This window comes from Ananas comosus, linkage group 11, assembly GCF_001540865.1.
Source record: "Ananas comosus cultivar F153 linkage group 11, ASM154086v1, whole genome shotgun sequence".
Lineage (NCBI taxonomy): Eukaryota > Viridiplantae > Streptophyta > Magnoliopsida > Poales > Bromeliaceae > Ananas > Ananas comosus.
Genome location: NC_033631.1, coordinates 11,624,638 through 11,647,387, shown reverse-complemented (window position 1 = coordinate 11,647,387; position 22,750 = coordinate 11,624,638). Strand labels below are relative to the sequence as shown.

The 22,750-nt window shown below is 38.2% G+C and overlaps 2 protein-coding genes across 3 annotated transcripts; both read right to left on the bottom strand.

The window, feature by feature from the left end:
- Positions 324-8,401, bottom strand: LOC109716981 (subtilisin-like protease SBT5.6). Of its 2 annotated transcripts, XM_020242615.1 has the most exons (10): positions 8,242-8,401; positions 8,021-8,115; positions 7,820-7,917; positions 6,972-7,142; positions 6,073-6,184; positions 2,762-3,329; positions 2,234-2,334; positions 1,607-1,964; positions 1,308-1,521; positions 328-1,035 (listed from the first exon to the last, which is right to left on the bottom strand). In XM_020242615.1, the coding sequence occupies exons 1-10, from the start codon at positions 8,332-8,334 to the stop codon at positions 515-517; spliced, it is 2,331 nt and encodes a 776-aa protein (XP_020098204.1). In that variant the 5' UTR covers positions 8,335-8,401; the 3' UTR covers positions 328-514. The 2 variants fall into 2 exon arrangements, with proteins under 2 accessions (XP_020098205.1, XP_020098204.1); XM_020242616.1 differs by lacking the exon at positions 8,242-8,401 and having other exon boundaries at positions 324-1,035; positions 7,804-7,917.
- Positions 11,991-21,068, bottom strand: LOC109717349 (alpha,alpha-trehalose-phosphate synthase [UDP-forming] 1). Its single transcript, XM_020243092.1, has 18 exons — positions 20,737-21,068; positions 19,479-20,081; positions 18,513-18,610; positions 18,019-18,407; positions 17,513-17,627; positions 17,137-17,238; positions 15,458-15,608; positions 15,164-15,252; positions 14,911-14,959; positions 14,716-14,816; positions 14,206-14,393; positions 13,925-14,042; positions 13,640-13,819; positions 13,439-13,561; positions 13,272-13,359; positions 13,050-13,180; positions 12,813-12,911; positions 11,991-12,639 (listed from the first exon to the last, which is right to left on the bottom strand). Exons 2-18 carry the CDS (start codon positions 20,038-20,040, stop codon positions 12,220-12,222), a joined length of 3,003 nt encoding a protein of 1,000 aa, XP_020098681.1. The 5' UTR covers positions 20,041-20,081; positions 20,737-21,068; the 3' UTR covers positions 11,991-12,219.

Genomic DNA, 22,750 nt, shown 5'->3' with positions numbered 1-22,750 from the left:
CAGAGCCAAATGATGAAACCATCAATAATTGACATCTTTGTCTCTCTCTGTCTCTCTCTCTCACACACACACACACACTCGCTCACGCGCAAGTCACGTCTACCTTGTTGAAAATCAGTAAAATAGAATCCAACGCGCCTAAGATATTTTTCTTTCATTTTTGATGTGTTACAATGATTGGATTACGAGCGGTAGAGAACTTTTCAAGCTTTGACAAAATAGTAGATGCTAAATACTTCACCATAGATAGTAACGTTTGCTACGGTTTTGGAATTTTTCTGAAACCATGAGGAGCCATGACAGAATTTCATTAGTATTTCCTGTGAATATCATGCATTTTTGGAAATTAGAATTGTTGTTCATCTCCATTATCTTAAAAATAACCCGATTTCCAGTTACATTGTTTTCATAAATTTGACACTCCTGCACCGGCTCTACATTTTATTTAGGTTCAGTGGGCTAAAGAAAATAAAAGCAAATAAAATACTAGCAAAAAAAAAAAAAAAAAAAAAAATCAGGCAAGAGAAACTACAACAGGGCTCCTGACAAAGTGGACCCCATCGCTCCACGTGTACGACCCTGCCACGTATTCCCCATTACCCTTACCATGGGCTTTAAATGTGATAAAAAAGCTCTTCCTTTGGCCCGCCGCTTTAAAGCCCAAAGTTTTGGGCCTAATTTTAACTGAAACACTGACGGGTTCGAGGACGGTCACACGGTATTGGGCCTTGCTTTGGCCCACGTTGGTGACCGTCCTACGGACGGTGATGGTCCCGCTGAGGTTGGCGACGGTGACGGACGGATGGTTGAGATTGGACGGGGATGGCGGGCATTTTGGGCACTCGAACGACGGGTCAAATTGGAGGCCTGCGGTTGCGCATCCGAAGAGGAGGTAGTCTTCGTACGAAGCATCGTAAATGAGGCCCGAGTCCGCCGCATGATTGGGCCGAATGTGGCCCGATCCATACTCCATGGGCCCGGCCACTTGTCCGGCCGCGTTAATTATTGGGCCTCCGTTGGCATCATTTACGGTAGCTGCAAAGGATTTTGGTGAAAGCCCGAAATTGCATTATGAAACTATAAATTTTTAAGGTACATATATATGTAGCTAGATAATTTCGGGGAAATATAGTGAGATTCATGTAAAATTCTGTACACTGAATTGCAGTGATTGTTGGATCAAGGGCCTGCACTATATCCTATAGTATTGCTCCGCAATCCGACAACCACTGTGATTCGGAACATCGATTCGTTGTGCCAAATTCGGCACAAGTACTAGACTTATTCTTCCGGAGAAAGTACACTACCAGTGGTCATCATAGCAGATCTAATAGCGGCGGAGCTCCAATGAGGGTACAAGGATTTGAGAAGAGCTGCAGTAGCAGATACATGAGGGCACGACATCGATGTCCCCGACAAAATGTTAAATTTTACTCTCCGGTGATCGTCATCGAGCTTCGTAGGCGAGGATGCTTCGCTCCAAGCTGCCAATATATTCAACCCCGGTGCCGTAATGTCGGGCTACGACATTACCAACAAGTGTCTAAGTATCAAAATTTCAAAAAGTTTCAATGAGAATATTTTGCCGCGAAGTGATCATAGTTACCTTGAGAAGATTGGGCTCGAGAACGTTGGGCCCGCGAGAGGAGAACTGGGCCATGACCGGCGAAGGCCTAACATCTAAAACAGTATGAGCCCGACCGATGGTGGCGGTCGGTCTCCGGCTTGAGTTGATGTAGTTGAGAATGGCGATGGTACCGTTCGCTGACACGGCCGTTCCGGGTAGTAGGAGGGCGTCGACGGGGACCTCATTCGCGTAAGCCAAAGGATTGCCTAGTATAATGGCCGACCCGCCGGCCCTTTTCACCTCCAGTGCCTTGGCCACCCGCAGACCGCTTCCTCGCAGGCACACGACTATCTTGCCCCTCGCCTTTTCGGGGGACAGAGAATTGGGTAGACACTGCCTGCAAATAGCTTCTCAGATTTAGAAACACACCATATATATATATACTAGTAGCTAAACATGTTGCAGTGCTAGCTACAATTTTTTTTTTGTCTGAAAAGAATGTTACATGATTGAATATATAGTGTTTTTGCAAGGATTAAATTACAAAATTTAGCATGCAGAGTTTGATTCCTACCACCTCTTTGGCATTTCAATTAAACCCTTCCTGTAATCTCTATCTAAAGTATTAAACTTTTATTATGGATTAAGTTGAAAGATAATCTATACCCTGAAACATTGGTGGGAGTCCCAGGAACCACAGCATCCCCAGCATAGATTAAAGGATAGAGTTTCTTTTTCTTCAACTGGTACGGTGTAACTGTTTGACCCTGATCAATGTTCAGTAGAAACAAAAAAAAAAGAAAAGAAAAGAAAAGGAGAGAGAGATGTTATAGTGGAAGCATTGATATTATCTCCAATTCTACATAAAAATTTGAGAAATACTATCATCGTGATAAAAGCCACCCTAAATTTTATGAATTGCGACTAAATTATTAGTGTTTTGGTGACCATATGCCGTAACCTGACTGCATTATTGTATTTATTATTTATAAAAATAAAAAAATTAATAATTGTTATACCGATTCTTTATAATAGATAGAGATATAAGTAGAAAGTGCATGATTGAAATTATATTATAATCAAATAATTTTTACGAGTTATTTTACATCATATATACTATTCTCATCTACTCTTATAAATGATATAGTATAACGTCGCATTGTTTTTCGTAACGTGCACGGAGAGGTTAGTTACCGTGATCGTCATCCCACTGCCGAGCGTGATCGGCGAACGGAAGGCCCGGTCGATGCTGCTGGCGCCGACGGTGATCACCCACGGGGCGAGGTTGGAAGCGGTGGCCGGCGCGGGCCCGTTGTTCCCGGCGCTGCAGGCGACGACGACGCCGCGGCGCGCCGCATGCAGCGCTCCGATGGCTATGCCGTCCTTGTCAAGGCGGGGCTTGGCGCCGACGGACCCGATGGAGATGCTGAGCACACCGACGCCGTCTCCGACGGCGTCGTCGATGGCGGCGAGCATGTCGGCCTCGAAGCAGGTGTTCTCGATGTTGGGGTTGGGCCCGGGGATGGGCCAGCAGACCTTGTAGGCGGCGAGGCGGGCGAGGGGGGCGCCGCCGGACGCGGGGGTGCCGCCTGCAAAGCCACCGAGGGCTGCAGCGCCTGGGACGGGGCGGCCGGCGGCGGTGGAGGCGGTGTGAGTGCCGTGGCCGTCGTGGTCGCGGGGCGAGCGGTAGGCGTACGTGGTGTTCAGCGCGCCGTAGTAGGCCTCGTATGCCTTCAGGTAGTATCGCGCTCCGATCAGCTTCCTGTTTCATTGTTAGCTGTTAGTTGTTCCTCGTGTCACATGAAGCACCATACGTGATTCGAAATTAGAACCTTCTGCCGTGATACTAGATAGAAAATATAAAATAAACGTTTATAAAATAAACGCTCGGCACCAACCTCAATGTCAAATGTATATTTTTTCAAACTCATTTCCTATCAAGTTGACCATTTGGATAGCACAGTAGTAAAACCAAATCTTGAGCCCTTCTCTCTTTTAAGAGCTTTTTTATATATTATAAATATAATTTTTTTTTTATTAATAGCAAATAAATTTTTTTGTATTTATTTTTAATTTTAAGATGGAACAGTTTGTCCATTTTTCTAGAAATACGCCTAATTAAGCATGTGAAGCAACCAGATTTCTAACTTAGGAGGTCGGACATCAAATATTATATTATTAGTCAACTGTGCTAGCTAAATACGATCGATTTATATATTTTTTACTGTCTGAAACTTTCATAACTATTCACAAAAAAATCTTTCTAAAACCAACCATACACAGCCCATCTGGTCAAGAATTTAATGATTGACACTCGAGATCTCAAATTTAAAGTATAATTATCTGATATTTCTAAGTGAGTTTATTTCGTAAAAAAAAAAAAGAAAAGAAAAAGATGAAGCGGTTATAGGGTGTCAATAAGATTGATCAGGGCCAGGTTTGGGACCAGATTCAGATTGTTGACGTGAGATTCAACAATAGGTCCAAGGCCTGCCCCGGACTCAACTTTAGCAACCTGTAGAAGTCCAGGCCACATCCGGGCCTACATAACATTTCCGGGCTAGGGCCCAGCAAGATTTGAGTTCGAGTTCGAGTTCGATTTCAAGTTCGAGTCCGCATTTATGTTGCACAAAATCCGAAAACCGTTCATATGGGTTAGGTTTGGTTCCCGAGTCCAACTGAGTTAGAATTTAAAAGCCAGCTAGAATTCAATGTATATTGTTTTATACTCATTTATATAATATATATGTTTCAAGAGTGGGACACGTCTATATAGTTAATTTTATTTGCTGAATGAATGAAATAGGTAGGGTGCTATTTTTCTCTCTCAAAAAAATAAAAAGTGGGGCATGTCAAAATATATATACAATAGGGTTAATTTGAGATAATATTTATTTATTTTGAAGAACAAAGCCTAGCTCTTTGAGAAGCAGACAAATTACGTTTGCAGCATGGGTAGCAGTAATGTGAGGAGGAGGTCACGAGATCCCGTGCATGGGTTTTTGTCACCCACCGGGTGAAGAAGCCGAGCCAGACATCACAACAGGTCGAGCTGAGTCAGTCGACTTTGTTTGGACGTGCCAAGTTGCAGGACAGTCCCAGCAACATTGTTAAGTTGTTGCCCGCACCCGGCGCATCTGTCGTTCATCGCATTTCATACTTGCACTCTAGATCGATAGAAAATTAAGGAGCTGTATGTCACTTTACTTCTCTAAGTGTATAGACACGCAGAGAGCCGAATCAGTAACCTGCTATGATACTACTGTATTTACGGTTGCTGACGCTAATACGTTAGATGAGATTGCGAGATAGAGATTAGATAGATGTATGGTGCATGAATGCGCAAATACGATTGGTGCAAGAAAGAATATTTTGGAGGCTGCAAAATTCAGAGGACAGGGACAAAAAAAAAAAAAAAAAANAACAGTGAGATGTGGGGCTTCGAGTACATGAGCCTCTCTTAAATGAGGGCCAAGAAACAAGGTCTCATGTACATCAAGTCATTGTATTGCTCTTGAATGTTCTTGGGACTATATCAAGAAGAAGATATTTTAGTAGTTATCAATTAGAAATGGTTTTGCATATGCATCCTCTACAAGAATTCCAACAATATATAATAAAAAAAAGTATATTTAGCTTGCTACCTATTTCTCAAAAAAAAAAAAAACGAAAAAAAAAATATTTTCGGATGTCAAAGATATGTATAAAAGTAAGATACTAGTATATATCATTAAATTTTTTTATTTCTAATCATACACGCAGGCTTAAATTTGGAAGGAAAAACTTCAAAAAACCCACCTGTGGTTTCGTAGTTTCTCACTTTGCCCCTCTGTGGTTTAAAATATATCAAATTGCCCCTCTGTGGTTTCGTTTTTATCTTTTCGGTAGCTTTTTCGTTAATATTTCATTAAATTATATAAAAAAAATTTCAGATACCCATCTAGATTTATCAAATATTCACTTTAGTACCCTTTAAATTAACTTTATCACTGATTTTAAAAAAAAATATAATGAAATTGATAAGAAAAAGAGAAAAAGGAAACCGCAGGGGAACAAATTGATATATTTTAAACCACAGGGGGGCAAAGTGAGAAACTACGAAACCACAGGAGGGTTTTTTGAAGTTTTTCCAATCTAGAATAAGTTCGTTCCAAAAAGCTATATATTCTTATATATGCCGGTTAGTAACTAGCTGACCTCTGGTTGATTTTGTTTATTGCGTTTGACCATTATTTTGCGTGGCTTAAATGCAAATCCATCATATTATGTGATTTCTCAATTATTTTCTATCAGATCGATTTTTTGAGTGACCAATAACAGCATAATGAATCTATATATGAAACCAACCTCCTGACTAAAGCATCCCAGAGCTAAAAATTGAGACCACAAACAATCATACTTTTCATGATAATGAGATAGAATATATAGTAAGGGACTTTTCAAATAAAAAGCATAGAATATATAGTGAGAGAGAAAATTAAAGAAATGGGGTTATATTTACTAACTTGTTGCAATTTGAAGAGTTAAATGAGTCTCCTTCTTGACAAATCCCTTTCCATTGTTTAGGAATTGGTCCCATTCCTTCATCACTAAAGCTTTTGGACTCGGGCCAAATACCTATGAAAGCAAACAAAATTAACCAAACAAAATTAACGAATTTAATATAATAGACAACTATATTATTTTGCTTAAAACATAATAAAAAGAGTTGATTTCACTACATTTTTGTACCTGGACTCTTTTACCTTAATTCTTTGTTCAATAAACTGTTGGGAACTAAGCCTAACACTACATGTTCAGGGGGAAAAAAAAAAGTTATCAAAGTTTTACTTTAGCCTCTATTCTTTAAAAGTGAACTAATTCATGTTTTCTAAACTCTTGCTAATGTGTCAAATTAATTTATCTGTCCCATTATTTGATGTTTAGTTTATTGATAGAAATAGTGATGTATAAAGTAATTAAACATTTTTTTGGTAAGAAAGTTGATGTCAGAAAATTTTTTCTCATCTCAAAATATATTTTCTATTAAAATGACCCTTCTTTTAAAAAATTAATGTTAAATAACAAATCAATCAATCTATTATAATTATAAAAGTTTAGCCGCCCAGGCTGTCTCATCCTTATTGCTAAGTTCATAACGCTTAGTAAACGAAACAGACAGTTCGCCATCATTTTCTCAAAGGAAAAAAAAAAAGAGAAAAAAAAGAAAAAAAAAAAGTTTAGCAGCCATTACGACTTGTTTTGAAAGAAGCTGCTGGAAATTGAAATTTTTATAGAAGGTTGGGAGCTACAAATAATGCAATTAATTAACCCAAAAATTAATAGAACATCAGTAGTAGAAAACAAGATAATTAACTGAGATTGCAACATGTGAAAAAGATATTGGCAATGGGAGTACTCTAACCAGAATCCAACATGCCAATGATAACATCTTTCCCATCCTTTGCTTTGGATCGTAGCGAATCAATCTCTTGACCTTTCAATCCTTCTTCGTGCCCGATGAACTCCCATGACCTTGTAGTGTGTGGTGACCACCTCCCTTTGCTTGGAAATGTAGACACCACTTCCCCCATAGCTATTCCATCAAAAAAATAATAATAATAATAATAAAAAATTGCCCAAAAAACACAAATGTAAATGATATATTTGTTTTCTTTTTAGGAGAAAGGTAGCACGCTACTCGGTTTATTCATTCAGAAGGTGAATTAAGCTACATGGATGAGACAGCAAGACCTCAAGGGTGGCGGAAAACCAAGACAGGGTTAAAAAAAAAAAACCCTTGTTCTATTTAATCTACTGTAAGCAAGGTCTCTCTACTGGTTAGAGATTCCCCCACTGAGTCATCAGCTATTTGATCTTGTGAATTCCACGTAGTGAGTCCTTCTGAACCATCTGAAAAATCGCTCCGTTTCTAGTCTCCCAAATAACCCACCAGTAGGCTATAATTCCAATGAGTTGTATATAAATGATTAAAACATTCTTTATTGTAATTAAAGCTTTTAGAGTAAAAACGGTTGTTTCACGCGATGTCCAAACACAAGTCTTCAAGTTCGAACCATAATTACCATACTCCTACTTGCTGTAGTAATAGAAATTATATTATATATTTGTTCATTTATTACCACCAGATTTGTAGCTATGATTTTTGTAAAAAAAATATTATTGCAACTAATAGTTATCAATTACAATAATATTTGTTATTTAAAAAGTATGAATTTTTAGTGGTGAGAGTTTACTTAATCTGAACTGTACCCGATAGCGCCGCAGCTTCTTCATCAGAGAGCACTGCGGCGAATCCATTGATGCTGTTCTTGTAGCTATATAAAAGAGATTGCCGTGCTTCCTCCTCACTAAATAATAAACAGATCCATTAAGAACTTAATTAATTTAGCTAGGAACTAAAAAAATCATAAAAAATATTAATTATAGATGATACAATTAATTAATATGCACCTGTTTTTGACAGAGAAGAGAAGTGAATGGTGGTCCTCCAGGATTTCTTCAGTGTTTTTGGCTCCACTGTGTTCTCCCAAGTATACTATATAAACCTGCTCGATCAAAAACTTAACTCCTAATGAATAACTTTTTGTTCTCTTTTAAACAATTAATAAGATAACTTAGAAAATGAATGAATAGTTTAAAGTAACAATTAAAAGGGTATGTAATTAACAAACCTGTCCTTGTTTGTTGTGAGAGAGAGAACTTGGGATGAGTCGGAGGAGAAAGAAAAGAAGAAGAGTGGGTGTTAATGGTGATGCTTTTCTCATCTTCTATTGTGTGCTTGTTACTCCTCTTTGCTCCTCTTTGCTATGCTACTATTATATATACATACATACACACACACACACACACACACACACACACACACACATATATATACATAGCTAGTGGGGACCGAAAAGTACAGTAGAAGTTGAAAGGTGTGCACAGTTTGATGAGATTGCCTTTGTACATAGTTTTCTTTTTCCATCAAATGAGGAAGAGAATCTTTTTTTGTTCATGCTTGAAGATTTTTTTTTTTTAGGATGTAATTAGAGTAATAAGTTAGCTAGGATTGCTATTTTTATAAAATTGTACAGTTGATAAGTCACTAATATTGTTCACCTTGTAGTAAATGATATTCCATATGAATATGCACTTTAAGAACATTGAATTATCTAGTTTCTATCATGCATACAATTAATACTGATTCATTTATTATATTTTATTTTTTTTTATAGTATATCTTATTATTAAGAATATTAATTTCATACTGACTAAAAATTAGAATTCTATAATACATCTAATATTAGAAGTCTCTTTTCTTTGGCAATGAGTTCAAACCAAACATTTTACTTTTTTGGGGAGAGAAAGGTACAATGCTATTTGTTTTCTCCATTTCTTTTTTTAGGAATGAATTTATCTGAAAATGTGAAGTAATTAGGTTTCGAATTCGGAACCTCAGATATACCTTTTGTCGCTCGCGTTAGAGACAGTTGATAATCAAGCAAATTTTCCAATGGATTCTTTTTATGTAAAAGTTGAACAGCAGATTGATCAAATACATATTCAGTATGTCACTAAATGAAAGAATTAATTCGTGAGATTCATGGAACTCTCTTTCTCTATATTTACTTAGCAACCATTCCCTTAAAATGGGGTAATATTCCGTTCTAAAATTGGTAAAGAAATGCTGCAATAACTTCTAGGGAATCTTACTATGCCCTCTGAATGTGGTATAACCTCATTTCAAATAAAATAAATTAAAATAAAACTAGAATAAAATTAAAAAAAAACATAGGAAATTAATTGGTCCTTCTCATAAATCCATACTACTAGGAGGTGAACATACACATAGGACCAAAGAGGCGCACGCTGAAGTTACGCACAATGTTTCATTTTAGACCTGATGGTGACTCCCACTACGCTTATATGTCAAATTTATATCCAATTTGATTGTGAAAAGAAATTCACGTCTACAGCAACAACTTCTTATTCATGTACAAAAGAAGAAGAAGAAGACAAAGTTGTTCTGAATCAACTAGCAAGAGCTCATTTATAAATTCACCGTGAATAAAGATCAGTTTGAAATTGTGGGAATCATGCTTTACGCATGTGTGAAAGTACAATGATAAAATATTCCATCTGTTTTCGTGAAATTATGTTACCAAATTGTGTAAATTACAGTGATCTTGTTACGATATAATATATTTTTACCTTCGATATTTTCTGTCTAATAGAATGTTATATCGTCATCGATACCAAACGGACGTTTGGCCATGTAGCCCTAAATAACTAATATGGTTGAAGACCATCTTATGCATGACACATCTCACTTTTCATTGCTACATGCCTACATATAAAATCTAACTAGGTCAATAGTATTAAAACTTTGCGCACGAATAAAGCTAATCATATATGACTCGAAATACTGTAAAGCATGGAATATTACTATAATTAATTAGTATAAATGTGACAACAAACCTTTCACTCGAATCTCTTGGTTGTTATGATTGTGAGGTCATTTATACTGCTATACTCACAACATTCGACGCGCTCATAAAATAGATGATATGGGTCAGTTAGGTTAATTATATATATATATATATAAAGTTCATGATGATGAACTCGTTATACTACCGTTTTCACCGATCTCTCTTTCTTGTTTTCTTTTTTTTCTTTCTTTTTTTTCTTTTTTTTTTTTGGAGTTGAGTGCTTGATTGTGTGCATATATATATATGGACCATCATCCAATTTGGCAGTGCCCTTCGAGGCAAGGAAACATTTGCAGCACCACCAAGCTCACCTCTTCGCACGTCTCTTAAAGCATCCCACATTCAACTCCTGTTGTTGCTATCTTGATTTGCTTTGGCTTTTTGTCCTGCATTGTGCACGCTTTTAAAGCTTCAATCTGTAACACCCCAATAGTCTCATATCTGATAGAAAAATAATTTCACTTAGAATACATGAGACCTCACACACTAATAATACTAACTAGACTTAAGTATTTTGCGCTAGGGATTTGGATTCAACAAGTTATTATCGCTAGCGGTCAGGTCGTTACAATTGGTGTTAGAGCTGAATACCTGCTAGAAGTGTTAGAGCTAAATGCTATACGGGACAAAGTACTACACTATGGATTTGGTGGGAGTCATCTGTGATCTGAATTTAGATAGTCTGTATAATAATTGGACTTAAATATTCTGGGCCGGTGGTTTGGGCACTAGCGGATTAGGTCGTCATAGATTGATGCAAAACCAAGGTTGGTTTGCGTCTATGGGATTGCTCTCACCACTCATCAGCAGTAGCAGCAGGATTGCTCGTGCCCAGAAAATTTGGTATGAAAGATGTAGTCCTTTTTCTATGAAAGCGCTCAATTTTTCAATTGACGAAAAACGTGAAATCCCTAAAAATAAGATCATAAAATTTAAAACTCTTCTACGTTGAAAATCTAAGTTACTCAACGTTAATAGTTTTAACAGTCTGGTACATCAATTTGAAGTTTCAGTTTCTGCAAAAGCAAATTATAAGAGGAATTTTCAATAAAAGAGTGTGCTATGCCCGAAGCCCGAAGCAACACTTCCATTGGAAATAATTTAAATTTGATTTAAATAATTTGACATTAATTTGACATTGATTGTTTGGATCCTTACACAAGAGACGACTCTTGGGGACATTCCGAGGAAAATAAAAATGTTCGAATTTGAGATCACCGATTGCATGTGGATAATTTGACTTAATTTCTTTTTTTAAACTTAGCTAAAAATATAAAATAATTAATTTTAGAATTTGAAATCTCGAATACCAACCATCAAGCCTATTACTACTTACACAAAAAATAATCGTTATCCTTGACTTAATAAAGTGATGTTTCCACTCTTTATAAAAAATTTAACACCAGTTACATCAACCAAACTTATCACCTTTTATAACACGCCCTTTATAGAAATCTAACACCAATTATATCAAACCAAACTCAAGATAGGACATAATAATAACAATAATAATAACAACTGAGCTTAAAAATTTTGTATCGGTGGTTAAGGGTCCAACAATGTATTATTGCTAGAATGCGTGCTACAGAGTTATGAATTCTGATTTTTTGTGAATAATTTAAATTTGACATTATTTGTTTTTAATTAATTAGACCTTATACATTTTCAATCAAAATCCTTTTTTCATCCGACATGAGTGTTACAGAATTATAGATTTTGAATTTTTATGAACAATTTAAATTTGGTATTATTATTTTTTTTTAGTCTTACGTATTTGTAGTTAATTAATGGCAGACATGCGGTTGTGCTTTGGGTTGAGGGCTTTGCATAGATCAGCTACAATTCAGGCCCACATGAACAAAATCCAAATGCACCAGCACTCCCCAGGAAGCGGCGCATAGACTGATAAACATTGACACATGCAAAGCGTCTCAACAGAAGAACACACAGAACAAAACAAATTTCAATAAATAGAACAAATTTAAATAGAACAAGAAACAGCAAAGATCGAATCGCAAACCGAAATATATACTGTCCCAAATAATACTTCTTTAGCTACCACTGAGTGCTCACACGGGGGATAGCATTTTCACGGGGTAGAATTATACACATTTTTACAACGCCGAGCAGGAATTCGAGCGGAATAAATCTAACCCACCTTTCACCAGAAACAGAACTCTAACCAGGCTGATTACCGGCACCGTAGCAATGGCCCGCCACCTCTGCCAGTTTCTTGAGAAAGCAAACAACTTCGTCCGACGAGTTGAGCAGGTGCCTCGCATTGGAACGTTTCCTCCCCACAGCGCAGGAGAAATAATTCTCGCCCTTGAGATCCAGCACGGAAGAACCCTCGCGCCACGACACGGTTTCCTGAGGAGATCGCTGAGAGTTATGATTGAACGAGTTCCGCCTTTCCGACCCGGACTGCGACCTCTGAGTTCGCGACTGCGAATTTCTCGAGTTGTTCCGACTGTTTGATGATCTCCCTGAGGTCCTGCGGTCGAGAGTCGGCCTGCAACCGTCGGATGCTTTTGCTTTTGCAGCATTTAACGGCTCAGATGGGAGCTCCGGCTCGAAGAAGGTGTAGATATCTTCATCCTGAAACCATCAATACCGCTATTAGATGAAGGACATAGAATCATCACCTTTGCCAGGAAAACAATCTGGGAACCGTTACCATGATTGCGACATGCAAGAGTTGGTCCATCTGTTTCATGTTACTTGCTACTAATCTCAAAAATAGCAAGCAAATAAGAACACAAACTTATTACCTTTGCCAGGAAGTGACCAACACATAAAACATAGTCAATTGGGGTGATCATGCTTTTACTATGGACAATTTCTCCCAAAATACGATCAATTGCAGCACCCTGCGGAGATAAACAAACAGTATAAATTAAAAGACCTTAATAAATTGCATTTGCAGCCTTGTCCGCTACAAAGATCTGACGCATTTATTCATCTTCTGCAAAAAAAAAAAAAGAAAAAATGGAAAACATATCACAAACCTTGGTAACCCCCACAGATCGAACCTCGACTGACCGGCTACCTTGGACGACATCAACGGCTGCATTGGATATTGGACCTGTCCATAAGTGCTGTAGCATATCTCTTGCTTGAAGTCTACCAAATTCAACGTCTGCAGTGGAAAAAAAAATTCGTAAAAGATGGTGGCAGGCAAAGGCGTTAACTAAAGGCAATAAAAAAGATACGTGAACAAAAAACCTTACCTGCGTACTTGTAGTTCCATACAAGTGAGGTTTCACGGTGTTCAAAATGGGACCTGGGTGTTCTCTCAGTAAAATACTCAAAAACATGCTGGAAAAGTTCAGTTGAAATCACAAAGTTAGTACATCAAAATAAGGTATTAGATTCAAAAATCAACCATTTTAAGTACCTTTACACTGTCAACCCAGTCCATGTTTAGATGCTCTGGCATTGTTGTCATCCATTCTCCGCTAGTCAGGCGTAAAAACATCCCATTTTCTGCAGCCAACCACATATTGAATTCTCCAAAATTCTGCAGAAGTAGAAAATTAATGCAATTAGTGGTATCACTTCAGAAAGGAAAACAGAGAACAGTTTGAAGGAACAGTACATCATCCAGGACACTTCTGTCACTTCCACTAAGTACAACAACAGTTGTCTGTGGATCATCACAAAGAGTCGCCAAAGGTCCTTTCAATTCGGGATGCAGTTTGAGCTCCATCTCCTTAATTTGGTCACCACCTCTTATTCCAGATGATTCAACCGGTTCAGTCAATGTTGCATTGAAACCCTACAGGATGGTAAAATAAAAAAGTATCAAACAAACAAAGATATTATAATTTGCAGTTGTCTTCTACCAGAATACAAAGAGTTACAACATGGTGTGGACAATTACCAATATGAGCAGTCGGTTCTTGGACCGCAGATATCGTTCTATTGCCGTGTCAGTGTGAAGCAAAGGCGGAACTTGTCTTGTCCTAAGCTGAGCTTCGACGACAGTGTCATTTAGTTCGCTACACAAAAGGAGAATATGGCAAGAGTAATTTTAAGTTTGATCTTACTCGTTGTGATAAGAATTAACAAAGCCCTAGAAGTTTAATGAACCGACGACCACCATCAGATCAAACAGCAAATAGATTTCTTACCTTACAAAAGTTATGGAATGAGATTTCTTACCTTACAAAAGTTTCAGCCCAATCTTGGGCGGTGTGCGTAGTCACATGAGCATAGTTATGTCTATGCCGTTTTTCTCTCTCATCAGAAGACATTTCCAAAGCATAGCAGATAGAGGCAGCAACTTCGGTTATATTCCAAGGGTTTACTAGGAGGGCACCAGCTCCAAGAGATTGTGCAGCTCCAGCAAACTAGAAATAAAAGCAACAATAAGATCGAATCAAATCTTACGAAGTTTGCCGTGGAATAGAATAATTTAAGGTTGGATAGCCCTCTTCGGCTACTATTAAAAGATATAAAAGGGTATTCCGATGAACAAGTCTCCCGCCAACGCCCATAGGGCACAGAGGGCAAGCCTCGAATGGCTTTTTCAACACAAATGTCGAGTCGATTGTTATACCTAATGACACTCGCATAGCTTGAAAACCTTTGACTAGGTTTCGCAGGGAATAAAATAAGTACACAAGTATATGAAAGAAACAGAGCAAATAAACAATGGTCTGATGTAATTACCTCACTTAAAATAAGAACCCCTTTCTTTTCACCTTGGCAAGCCACAAACTCATAGCTGACAAGATTCATCCCATCTCTCAGCGATGTTACAAGAGCCACATCTACATAAGAAAAGAGTATTAAAATTATGTTCTACCAAAATGTATCATAGTGAAGAAGAAGAAAGAAGCAGAAGTTTGGAGAAAAGCAAATCACCGGTTACAGCATAGAGAGCACATAAACCATAAAAATCCAGTGATCGATCCTGTGACACATTTAACATACTTTGAGAAAATTTACATCTACTATAAATACAAAAACTCAAGAGCAGACCATGAAATACAAAGAATGTTCCACGCGCAGGAAAAGAGAAAGATCTAGTCAAAGACACAACAAACAAGCAGTACTAAAGTCAAGCTATATTGAGGCCAACAGTAGCAAAAATATGGAGATTGCCATCAAGACATACCAGATGATGTATGGGAACTGCTGTTAATGTTCCAAACCGGCCATTAATACGTCCAACAATCTCATGCACCTGACTGGTAAGCTTTTGATCTGTTCACCAAAAAGGAGGAAAATAAGAATAAAATGAAGATTTCTTTGACATTCTGCTTTTTTTGATAAAGTAAACAACAGGAAAAGTTTAGTTAATACTGTCACAGTGATAGACATATTTTGTACTCAAAAGAAAAAAACAGCTAGTTAGACAACCTTAACTAAGGAAGACTACTTAGCATAACAATAGAACAAGGAAGCATACATTCAGGTACATCAGTTCTTGTTGGCACGGCAATCTGAAGCAAGACTACTTTATCACGCCACAATGGGTTTTCCTCGAGGAACTTCTCAAAGGCCAAAATTTTTTGTGGTATCCCTTTAATCATATCAAGACGATCGACACCCAGCATTACCTACCATTCAGAAAAAGAAATTAACAAGAATGCAAGAAAAATAGTAAGCAGCACTCTGTAGAAATAGTGCAAGGACCACTAGTAAAAAAAACACCTGCTCCCAAAGTATGTCAAAGTAAAGTGAATTAACTAGAAATTAATTAATGTCGCGACGTCTAGAAAAGACCAGAAACTCTCCAAATAGAATTATAATTGTGAAATGTTCAAGAAAGATAGACCCTCCAAGGATTTTTCTTCATAAATTCCCCATAAGAGAGAGAGAAGCTATAAAAGGCATAATCTCCACCCAAAACAATCTATCATTGTATTCACCAGAACAGAAGAGTACTGTAAGGCTTTAAACAATCATAACAGTAGCAGATATCATCATAGTTGAAATGATATATGCCTTGCCTACCAGGTTATTGATGTTAGCATAATCATAGCCGAAATCTGTGACGAATACAGTTATGTCAATTGTACAAACACGGAAGTCAATTGCCTCTTCCTTTTCCTTCCTCCTACAAGTACAACAACGGTCTTGATAATCAACAAACACGTAAAAAGTGCACGAAGATCTTTTTAGCGCCAAGTATGCAATTCTTAGTCAATATCTTAATGATATAAGCACAAGTATGATTATATGTGCACATACTTACATATTAATTTCATATTCTCTTGACAGGAATCACAACTCTCAGTGCACATTACAATATAAATAATCCTGCTCCTAAACAGAGGATCCAACTCTAGGTTGTTGTTAGTGATCTACACAATCTAAAAACTCCATAGCTGACAAACCAATTCATCAGTACAGCTTGTTTGAATGTTACCACCAATTTAGTTAAAAGGACTGGAGACGGTAAGAATTCATTTTCCTTTATCTTCTTGCCACGGAGATTATACAAATCAAATGAGTGAAGTCCAGAAGTTTTAGAATCAACAACAAGCAAAAAAAAAAAAAAAGCACCCTCAGATCGTGGATGTTATCAGAAGAGAAACATAACAATAATAAATAGAAGTATATGATAAGGTGTACTCATGGTTGTCATATACCAAGATAGTACAACGTAAATGATATTTGACATTTTCTATATAATTCAGAGCTGTCTATGACTAGTAATAAGAAAGTATCCTTTCAACTTCATGAAGACGAATGGCAACAAGATCAAGTAATAGAAATTAAATAAGTTTGGCAATACTAGGTATATATCATACAAATTGCCAAATCAGTTATGATTATAATAGCATGAATGCTGTCTAAAAAAATATATCTGGATCCAAGGAAGATAGTAAACAAGTATAGAATATCAATTATGATTAAGAAAAGAGATGTAATTTGGGTTAGCCGCAATTGAAAGAGAGGGGTTATTTATGGTTAGAACAGATGGAGTAAGGAGTAAAAGGCTGAAATGGTAAAACAGAGCCAAAGCCTCAGGTTACTCTTCTAAGAATGAAAAATATATCTATGAGAAACTAAGAAATTTAACATCTACAGTGAACAGCACAAAAACAAGGAGCTTGCTTAAGATGATTTTTTTCTTTTTACCTTTCGGCCCTCAAACCGCTGCTTCAGTTCTTTGATGCGCTCTTTAACTGTTGGATGATCAAGCGCTCGCTTAAACCTCTCTGAGTCTATTCCAATAGGAAACTGGAAAGTTTAGGAGGGCAAAGTGTGTAAGAACCATCGACATAAAGACCAGAAAAGGATTACCCAAAAAGGAGAATGATTTGATATATGAACAGATTAGGTAATTACACAAATGCTCGCATGGCCAATGTTGAAAACCATTGTGATACATTTTTTGAAGACTTACTGATATAGATTACGCAATTTTGGAAACTAACGTGATACAATGCATACATACAGAAGTGTCGATCCATACGATGCAATAAAATAATAAGAACGACAAGATACGTCATACCGCTGCCACCCTCGTCAGTTTTCCTTGATCTTCTACCCCTTCTGGTGTGCCCTCAAGCCCAAGAATTCTGGTGCAGGCACTAACAAAGTGCCTTGCATAATCATATGTATGGAAACTGATGCATGAAATTACTAGTCATAGTAAAGCAACTGATAGAAAGACAACTAGAAAGAGATAAAACTATATTTTTCCCTCAGAGAAAAAAAAAAAAAAAAACAAAGCATTCAAAGTAGATGCCCAGATTGAATCTAAGCAGAATGTTTTAAAATTAGTTAAGTAGAAGTTTATTCAACCAATAGAGAAAATCATATCACCAGCAAACGTTCTGAACAATTGTGGGCAAATCTTGGGGAAGGCATCAGAGCCAGAGATATCAGCAACATGCATAGTATGAGGAGAATTTCACAACAATACTTTGACAAATGAAACTTTCTATATGCATTATATTCAGATGTAATATGCTATATCCACAATGCGGCCTGACAGATGAAAATTAGAGTTCTCACCCAACTAAATCAGCGGCAAGGACAGATCTAAGTAACTCCGATCGAGAAGGAAGGGTTCTATGAATTTCCGATGAAGGGAATGGTGTGTGCAGAAACCAGCCGACTTTCATCTTGCTGTTATACTCCTTGAGGCATTTGGGAAGAAACATGAGGTGATAATCGTGGCACCATACGACATCACCCTCTTGATAGTGCTGGCTCACGACGTCAGCAAACATCTGGTTCGCACGCTTATATGCATCGAACTGAGATTGAAAGCTTCGAGTAGTAGCAAGCCGGTCTTCTTGTGGGAGGCCGAGATAGTGAAAAAGTGGCCACAAGATATTGTTGCAGTAGCCATTGTAGTATTGGTGTACAATCTCCTCGTCAAGAAAAACTGGAATGCATCTCTGTTTTCACAGAGGAAGAAAATTTTAGGACTCTATAGAGCTACGTGAACTAAGTATGGAAATGAGGTAATAATACAAGAGAAAAGCACTGAAATTTCGACATACCTTCTCAGCTAGTGCCCTTGTCAGCGCTCTCTGCCCAACTTCATCTGGTACATTTACACCGGCCCATCCTATCCATTTAGCATCTACATCTTTCACACCTGTGACAAAAAACAAATAATCAAATCAAAATAAAAACAATCTTATGCATTTGCTGCTTTTAACTTCACAAGCACTTGTCGACAGCAGTGATCGGTGGCAGTACAGAGAGTCCCTCTACTCAGCATGTGAAAATAACAAATATAGATCTAAGAATTCTATAGCTTCAATAGAAAAAATATCTTAAATTTTGTAAATCATAAACCACTTTTGTCCATCAGATATTCTGGTTATGTGGATAAATTATTAGAAGCATGTGTCCTTTTCATGTGGAATGGTTCAACCAGATCACTTACGAAGCTTCCGGGACACGCAAAATGCACCGTTCTACATCACCAGCTACTAAAATAATGGTGCGGGACTGAAGCAGATTGATGCACTTGGAGCTCAAGAAGACCGTGAAACGTGGTCTCGAAGCAGATTGATGCACTTGGAGCTCAAGAAGACCATGATACGTGTGACGACAATAACATAAAAAATAGGCACCTTCACCTAATTTAATTTGTTTAAAATCCTTCTACTATACAAGCATGCAAAGATACCCCAAACGCCGATTAAATCCAGCAATTCAACCTTTTTCTTTTCTCCGATCAGACTCATCTCAGAATCCAATGAATACCACTCTTACACTAGAATTTCCCGATCTCAAAACAAATTCGAGAGCGAACAACGACAACCGGTGGCCCGATCTCCGACAGTAAGGCACCAGGCAAGCATCCGGATACGACGCTAACCCGAATCTACGTGAACATCACCTAGAGAGCCAGTCACTTAACAAACAACACCACATTTTTTACATTAAATTAAAAGCAGAGGAAACTGGAAAAAAAGTTCTCCCAAAGAAAGAAGGAAAGAAAGAAAGGCACGTACCAAGAAGGGCGCTGACCAATCCACCTGCACTGATCTCCAGAGACCACGAGTCCTCGCCGCGCCTCACCGCAGAAACCGGCAGCCTATTGGCCACCACGAGCAGCCGCTGCTTCATGCCTCGCGAGCCGCCCATCCTGAAACCGTCCCTCCAGCTCCGCGCCGCGCCCGAGGAGGACGGCATTCCGATCGTAACCTCACCGGCGACCGCGGCGCTGTCGGAGCCTGCTCCCCTACTCGCGCCGCATCCGCTCGGCATCGCAAACTCGGCGGGGCCGATTTCTACGCCGGCATCTATATCGGCATTAGTGCCACCGTCATCGCAACAAACGCTGCCATTGCTGTTACCATGATTATTGTTGTAGTTGTTGTTGCTGTTGCTGTTGCTGCTGCTGCTGCTGCTGCTGCTGATATTATTATTGTCAGCAGTGCTGGTATAATTGGGTTCTTCTTGCTGATGAGAAGGCCTGCTGGACCTCCGGAGCTCTCTATCCCACAACAGCCGCTCCAACCGCGACGACGCGCTGCGGCCGCCGTTGTATTTGTGATTCTCGCTGAAGCTCATGTGTTCGACGGATTACCCGACCCGCCGCGGCAAAAGCCACTCTGCGCTCAGCCAGAGACAGCGAAAGAAAAAATAAGAATAATTGGAAGCAGCAAATGCATTCCGCTCTGCGGAGCGGAGTGGTGTGGAGTAGATTTTGTAAGAAACGAGGAAGAGGATGGGGTTGGTTACTGAGGGAGTGGTGGTGGGGGCGAGATTTAAAAAAAAGAAAAGAAAAAAGAAAACATGAAAGAGGTAAAAATAAATAAATAAATAAATAAATAAGGAGTGGTCCCTCTCTCTCTCTCTCTCTCTCTCTCTCTCTCTCTCTCTCTCTCTCTTGCGCTTTTTTCTCTCGCATGAATGATGATGATGATGATGATGATGATAATAAGAAGAAGAGTTATGAGGAAAAAGTGCGTTTCCGAGGCGATCTCCAGGCGACATGCACGAACGGCGATCACACAAACGCCATACGGATTCGCCGCTCGGACCACCCGAGACCACCATCGATCGCCCCACACCACCAATTTCCCATTAAAGAACCCAAGGAATCATCAAATAAAAAAAAAAAAAAAAANAAAAAAAAAAAAAAAAAAAAAAAAGAGAGAGAGAGAGAAAAGAAGAAGATAAAATAGTAGAACGTAAAAAAAGAAAAAAAAAATTAAGAAAAAAAAAATGATTAGGGTTGGAATGGAGAAGGAGATGGGTGATCACCTAAATTCGGATCGATGGTCGGCCATGCAAGAAGTGTACGGATCCATCCACACATTTATGGCCACATTTATCTCCAGATATATAAATATATAATATTAATAAATATAATGGAAATAATAATAACTAAATTTATAATCTCGTATAAATATATGTAGAAATTCTAGAACACTCGGGAGAAGCGCGCGCGCGAGAGAGAGAGCGCCCCTCTTCTCCGTTTTTTTTCCCTCTCCGGGGTGAGCTCGGGTCGCGGTGATGGTGGGGACGGCGCACGTTAGCGCCCCCACCGCTCTGGCCCCCGCAACCGATTTTTTCGGGAGTTCCGTAACGGATAGAAATATAGAATTAACCCCCCCCCCCCCCCAAAAAAAAAAATAAAACAAGAATAATTGAAAATAATCAGTCGTAGATAATCCGCGAAGTGATGAAGAAGAGAAGAAGAGAAGAAGAAGAAGAAGAAGCCTTACCGCTTCTGCATTTCTTCTTCCCCGTCGCCCTCCTCCGGTTGCGCTAAAGTGCTTCTTCAAAAGCGCTTCCCTCTCCCATGCTGTCGTCTTCTCTTATAGCTCTCTCATCAGGAGTCACTACAGTCCACATGCAGGTGCCAACCGCCTGATATATTAGGCGCTGCTTAGTCCCAAGCCCTCCATCGAACATTTCTTTGTTATTCACTCCACAGCGCACCGAGGCCGCGACACTGTCCCGCTCTCGACTTTTGGCGTGAGGATAAGGCAAGTCGGTGGGAATAAGGCTCTTCTCTCTCCCCCCTGTGTACACTAAAACTTAAGCTGTACTGTTTTGATAATTAAATTTGATATATTATATATTTTTTTTTTTTTTGAAGAAAAGAAAGTGATATTAGCTGTACTCCAAAATAAACCACCTGAAAATAGAATGCAAAAGAGGCTCAGTGGCGTGGTTCAGCGAACGGGCCGAGCGCACCATAAAAGGCAACTTAATCTAATGGGATGCTGTGATTTGTAGCCCTAAATAGGCACCCAATCGTGCTCTCTCGAGCCCGTTTGGGTGCGACCCCAATTCCGTTAGTTAATTATAAATCATACAATTATCTAAAATTAAATTTAAATTTGAAAATGATAATAATAATACGAGTGCACTTGGTTTTTCAATAGGGGTCGATTTCTATGCGAGATTTACCGCATAGAAATTTCTATGCGGGGGGAGAGTGAGTGGGCCCATTCCATGAGATCCTCGTGGGGGCTGGTAACAATCTTGGACTGCTCAATCGATGTATTAATAAATATAAAAAAAAAGAGGTGAGTAAACACGAGGGTCTTGCTTGTTTCATTAACATTTTGTTGCTACGCAAATAATACTATGTCCATTTTCAGAAGCAAAGGTTTTTTCTTTTTAGCGGACATGCTGTCGTATAGTGTTTGTATAAGCTAATCTTACTGAGTAGGATAATGAAAGATTTAGTCATGACTGAGAACAATGTAAATATTTTTCTTTTTTCTTTTTTCTTTTTGTGTTTGCTCATCTTATAATGGATGGATGGAATGTTATTTGCTGAATGTAATATGTATTACCAAGAATTTAGAGTGTTGTAGCTGTTTCTTAATTTATATAAATTTCTTAGAGTCAAGGTAGGATACATTATATATATTCTAATCATTGAAAGCTGCCAAAACTTTGAACAGATAATAGAAATAATTTTAAATAGTAATCACAAAAAGAAAAATTCTTATTTCGTACAAATTATTACCGGATAAATTGATACATTAATATATTCTCATTCAAACGGGCTCTTAATGACACAAATTCCCATTATTTAGATTCTATTCTTACTTATTTTGAATGATTGTGCACACCATTACCCATTATTCTCCATTATATATGATGAGCTCTCTCGGGCCATTTTCCTTTTCGGATATCGAGTGTTCGACGCATATATAATGTAGGTTCCATAGTACTTGTTAAGTTCTCTCTTATCATGAATAAGCAACATATAATTTAAACTATCAGTAAATAAAATTTTTAATATTTTACATCCACT

What these genes read in the sequence shown, in the direction of transcription:
- LOC109716981 (XM_020242615.1), bottom strand. Translation starts at nt 8,334, where the DNA reads ATGAGAAAAGCATCACCATTAACACCCACTCTTCTTCTTTTCTTTCTC. An exon ending in CTCACAACAAACAAGGACAG is followed by an intron (nt 8,116 to 8,241) that starts GTTTGTTAATTA and finishes TTGATCGAGCAG; the next exon opens with GTTTATATAGTATACTTGGG. An exon ending in ACTCCCACCAATGTTTCAGG is followed by an intron (nt 1,965 to 2,233) that starts GTATAGATTATC and finishes AGCTATTTGCAG; the next exon opens with GCAGTGTCTACCCAATTCTC.
- LOC109717349 (XM_020243092.1), bottom strand. Translation starts at nt 20,040, where the DNA reads ATGAGCTTCAGCGAGAATCACAAATACAACGGCGGCCGCAGCGCGTCG. An exon ending in GATCTGTGGGGGTTACCAAG is followed by an intron (nt 12,912 to 13,049) that starts GTTTGTGATATG and finishes TTATCTCCGCAG; the next exon opens with GGTGCTGCAATTGATCGTAT. An exon ending in TTGGTCACTTCCTGGCAAAG is followed by an intron (nt 12,640 to 12,812) that starts GTAATAAGTTTG and finishes TGATGGTTTCAG; the next exon opens with GATGAAGATATCTACACCTT.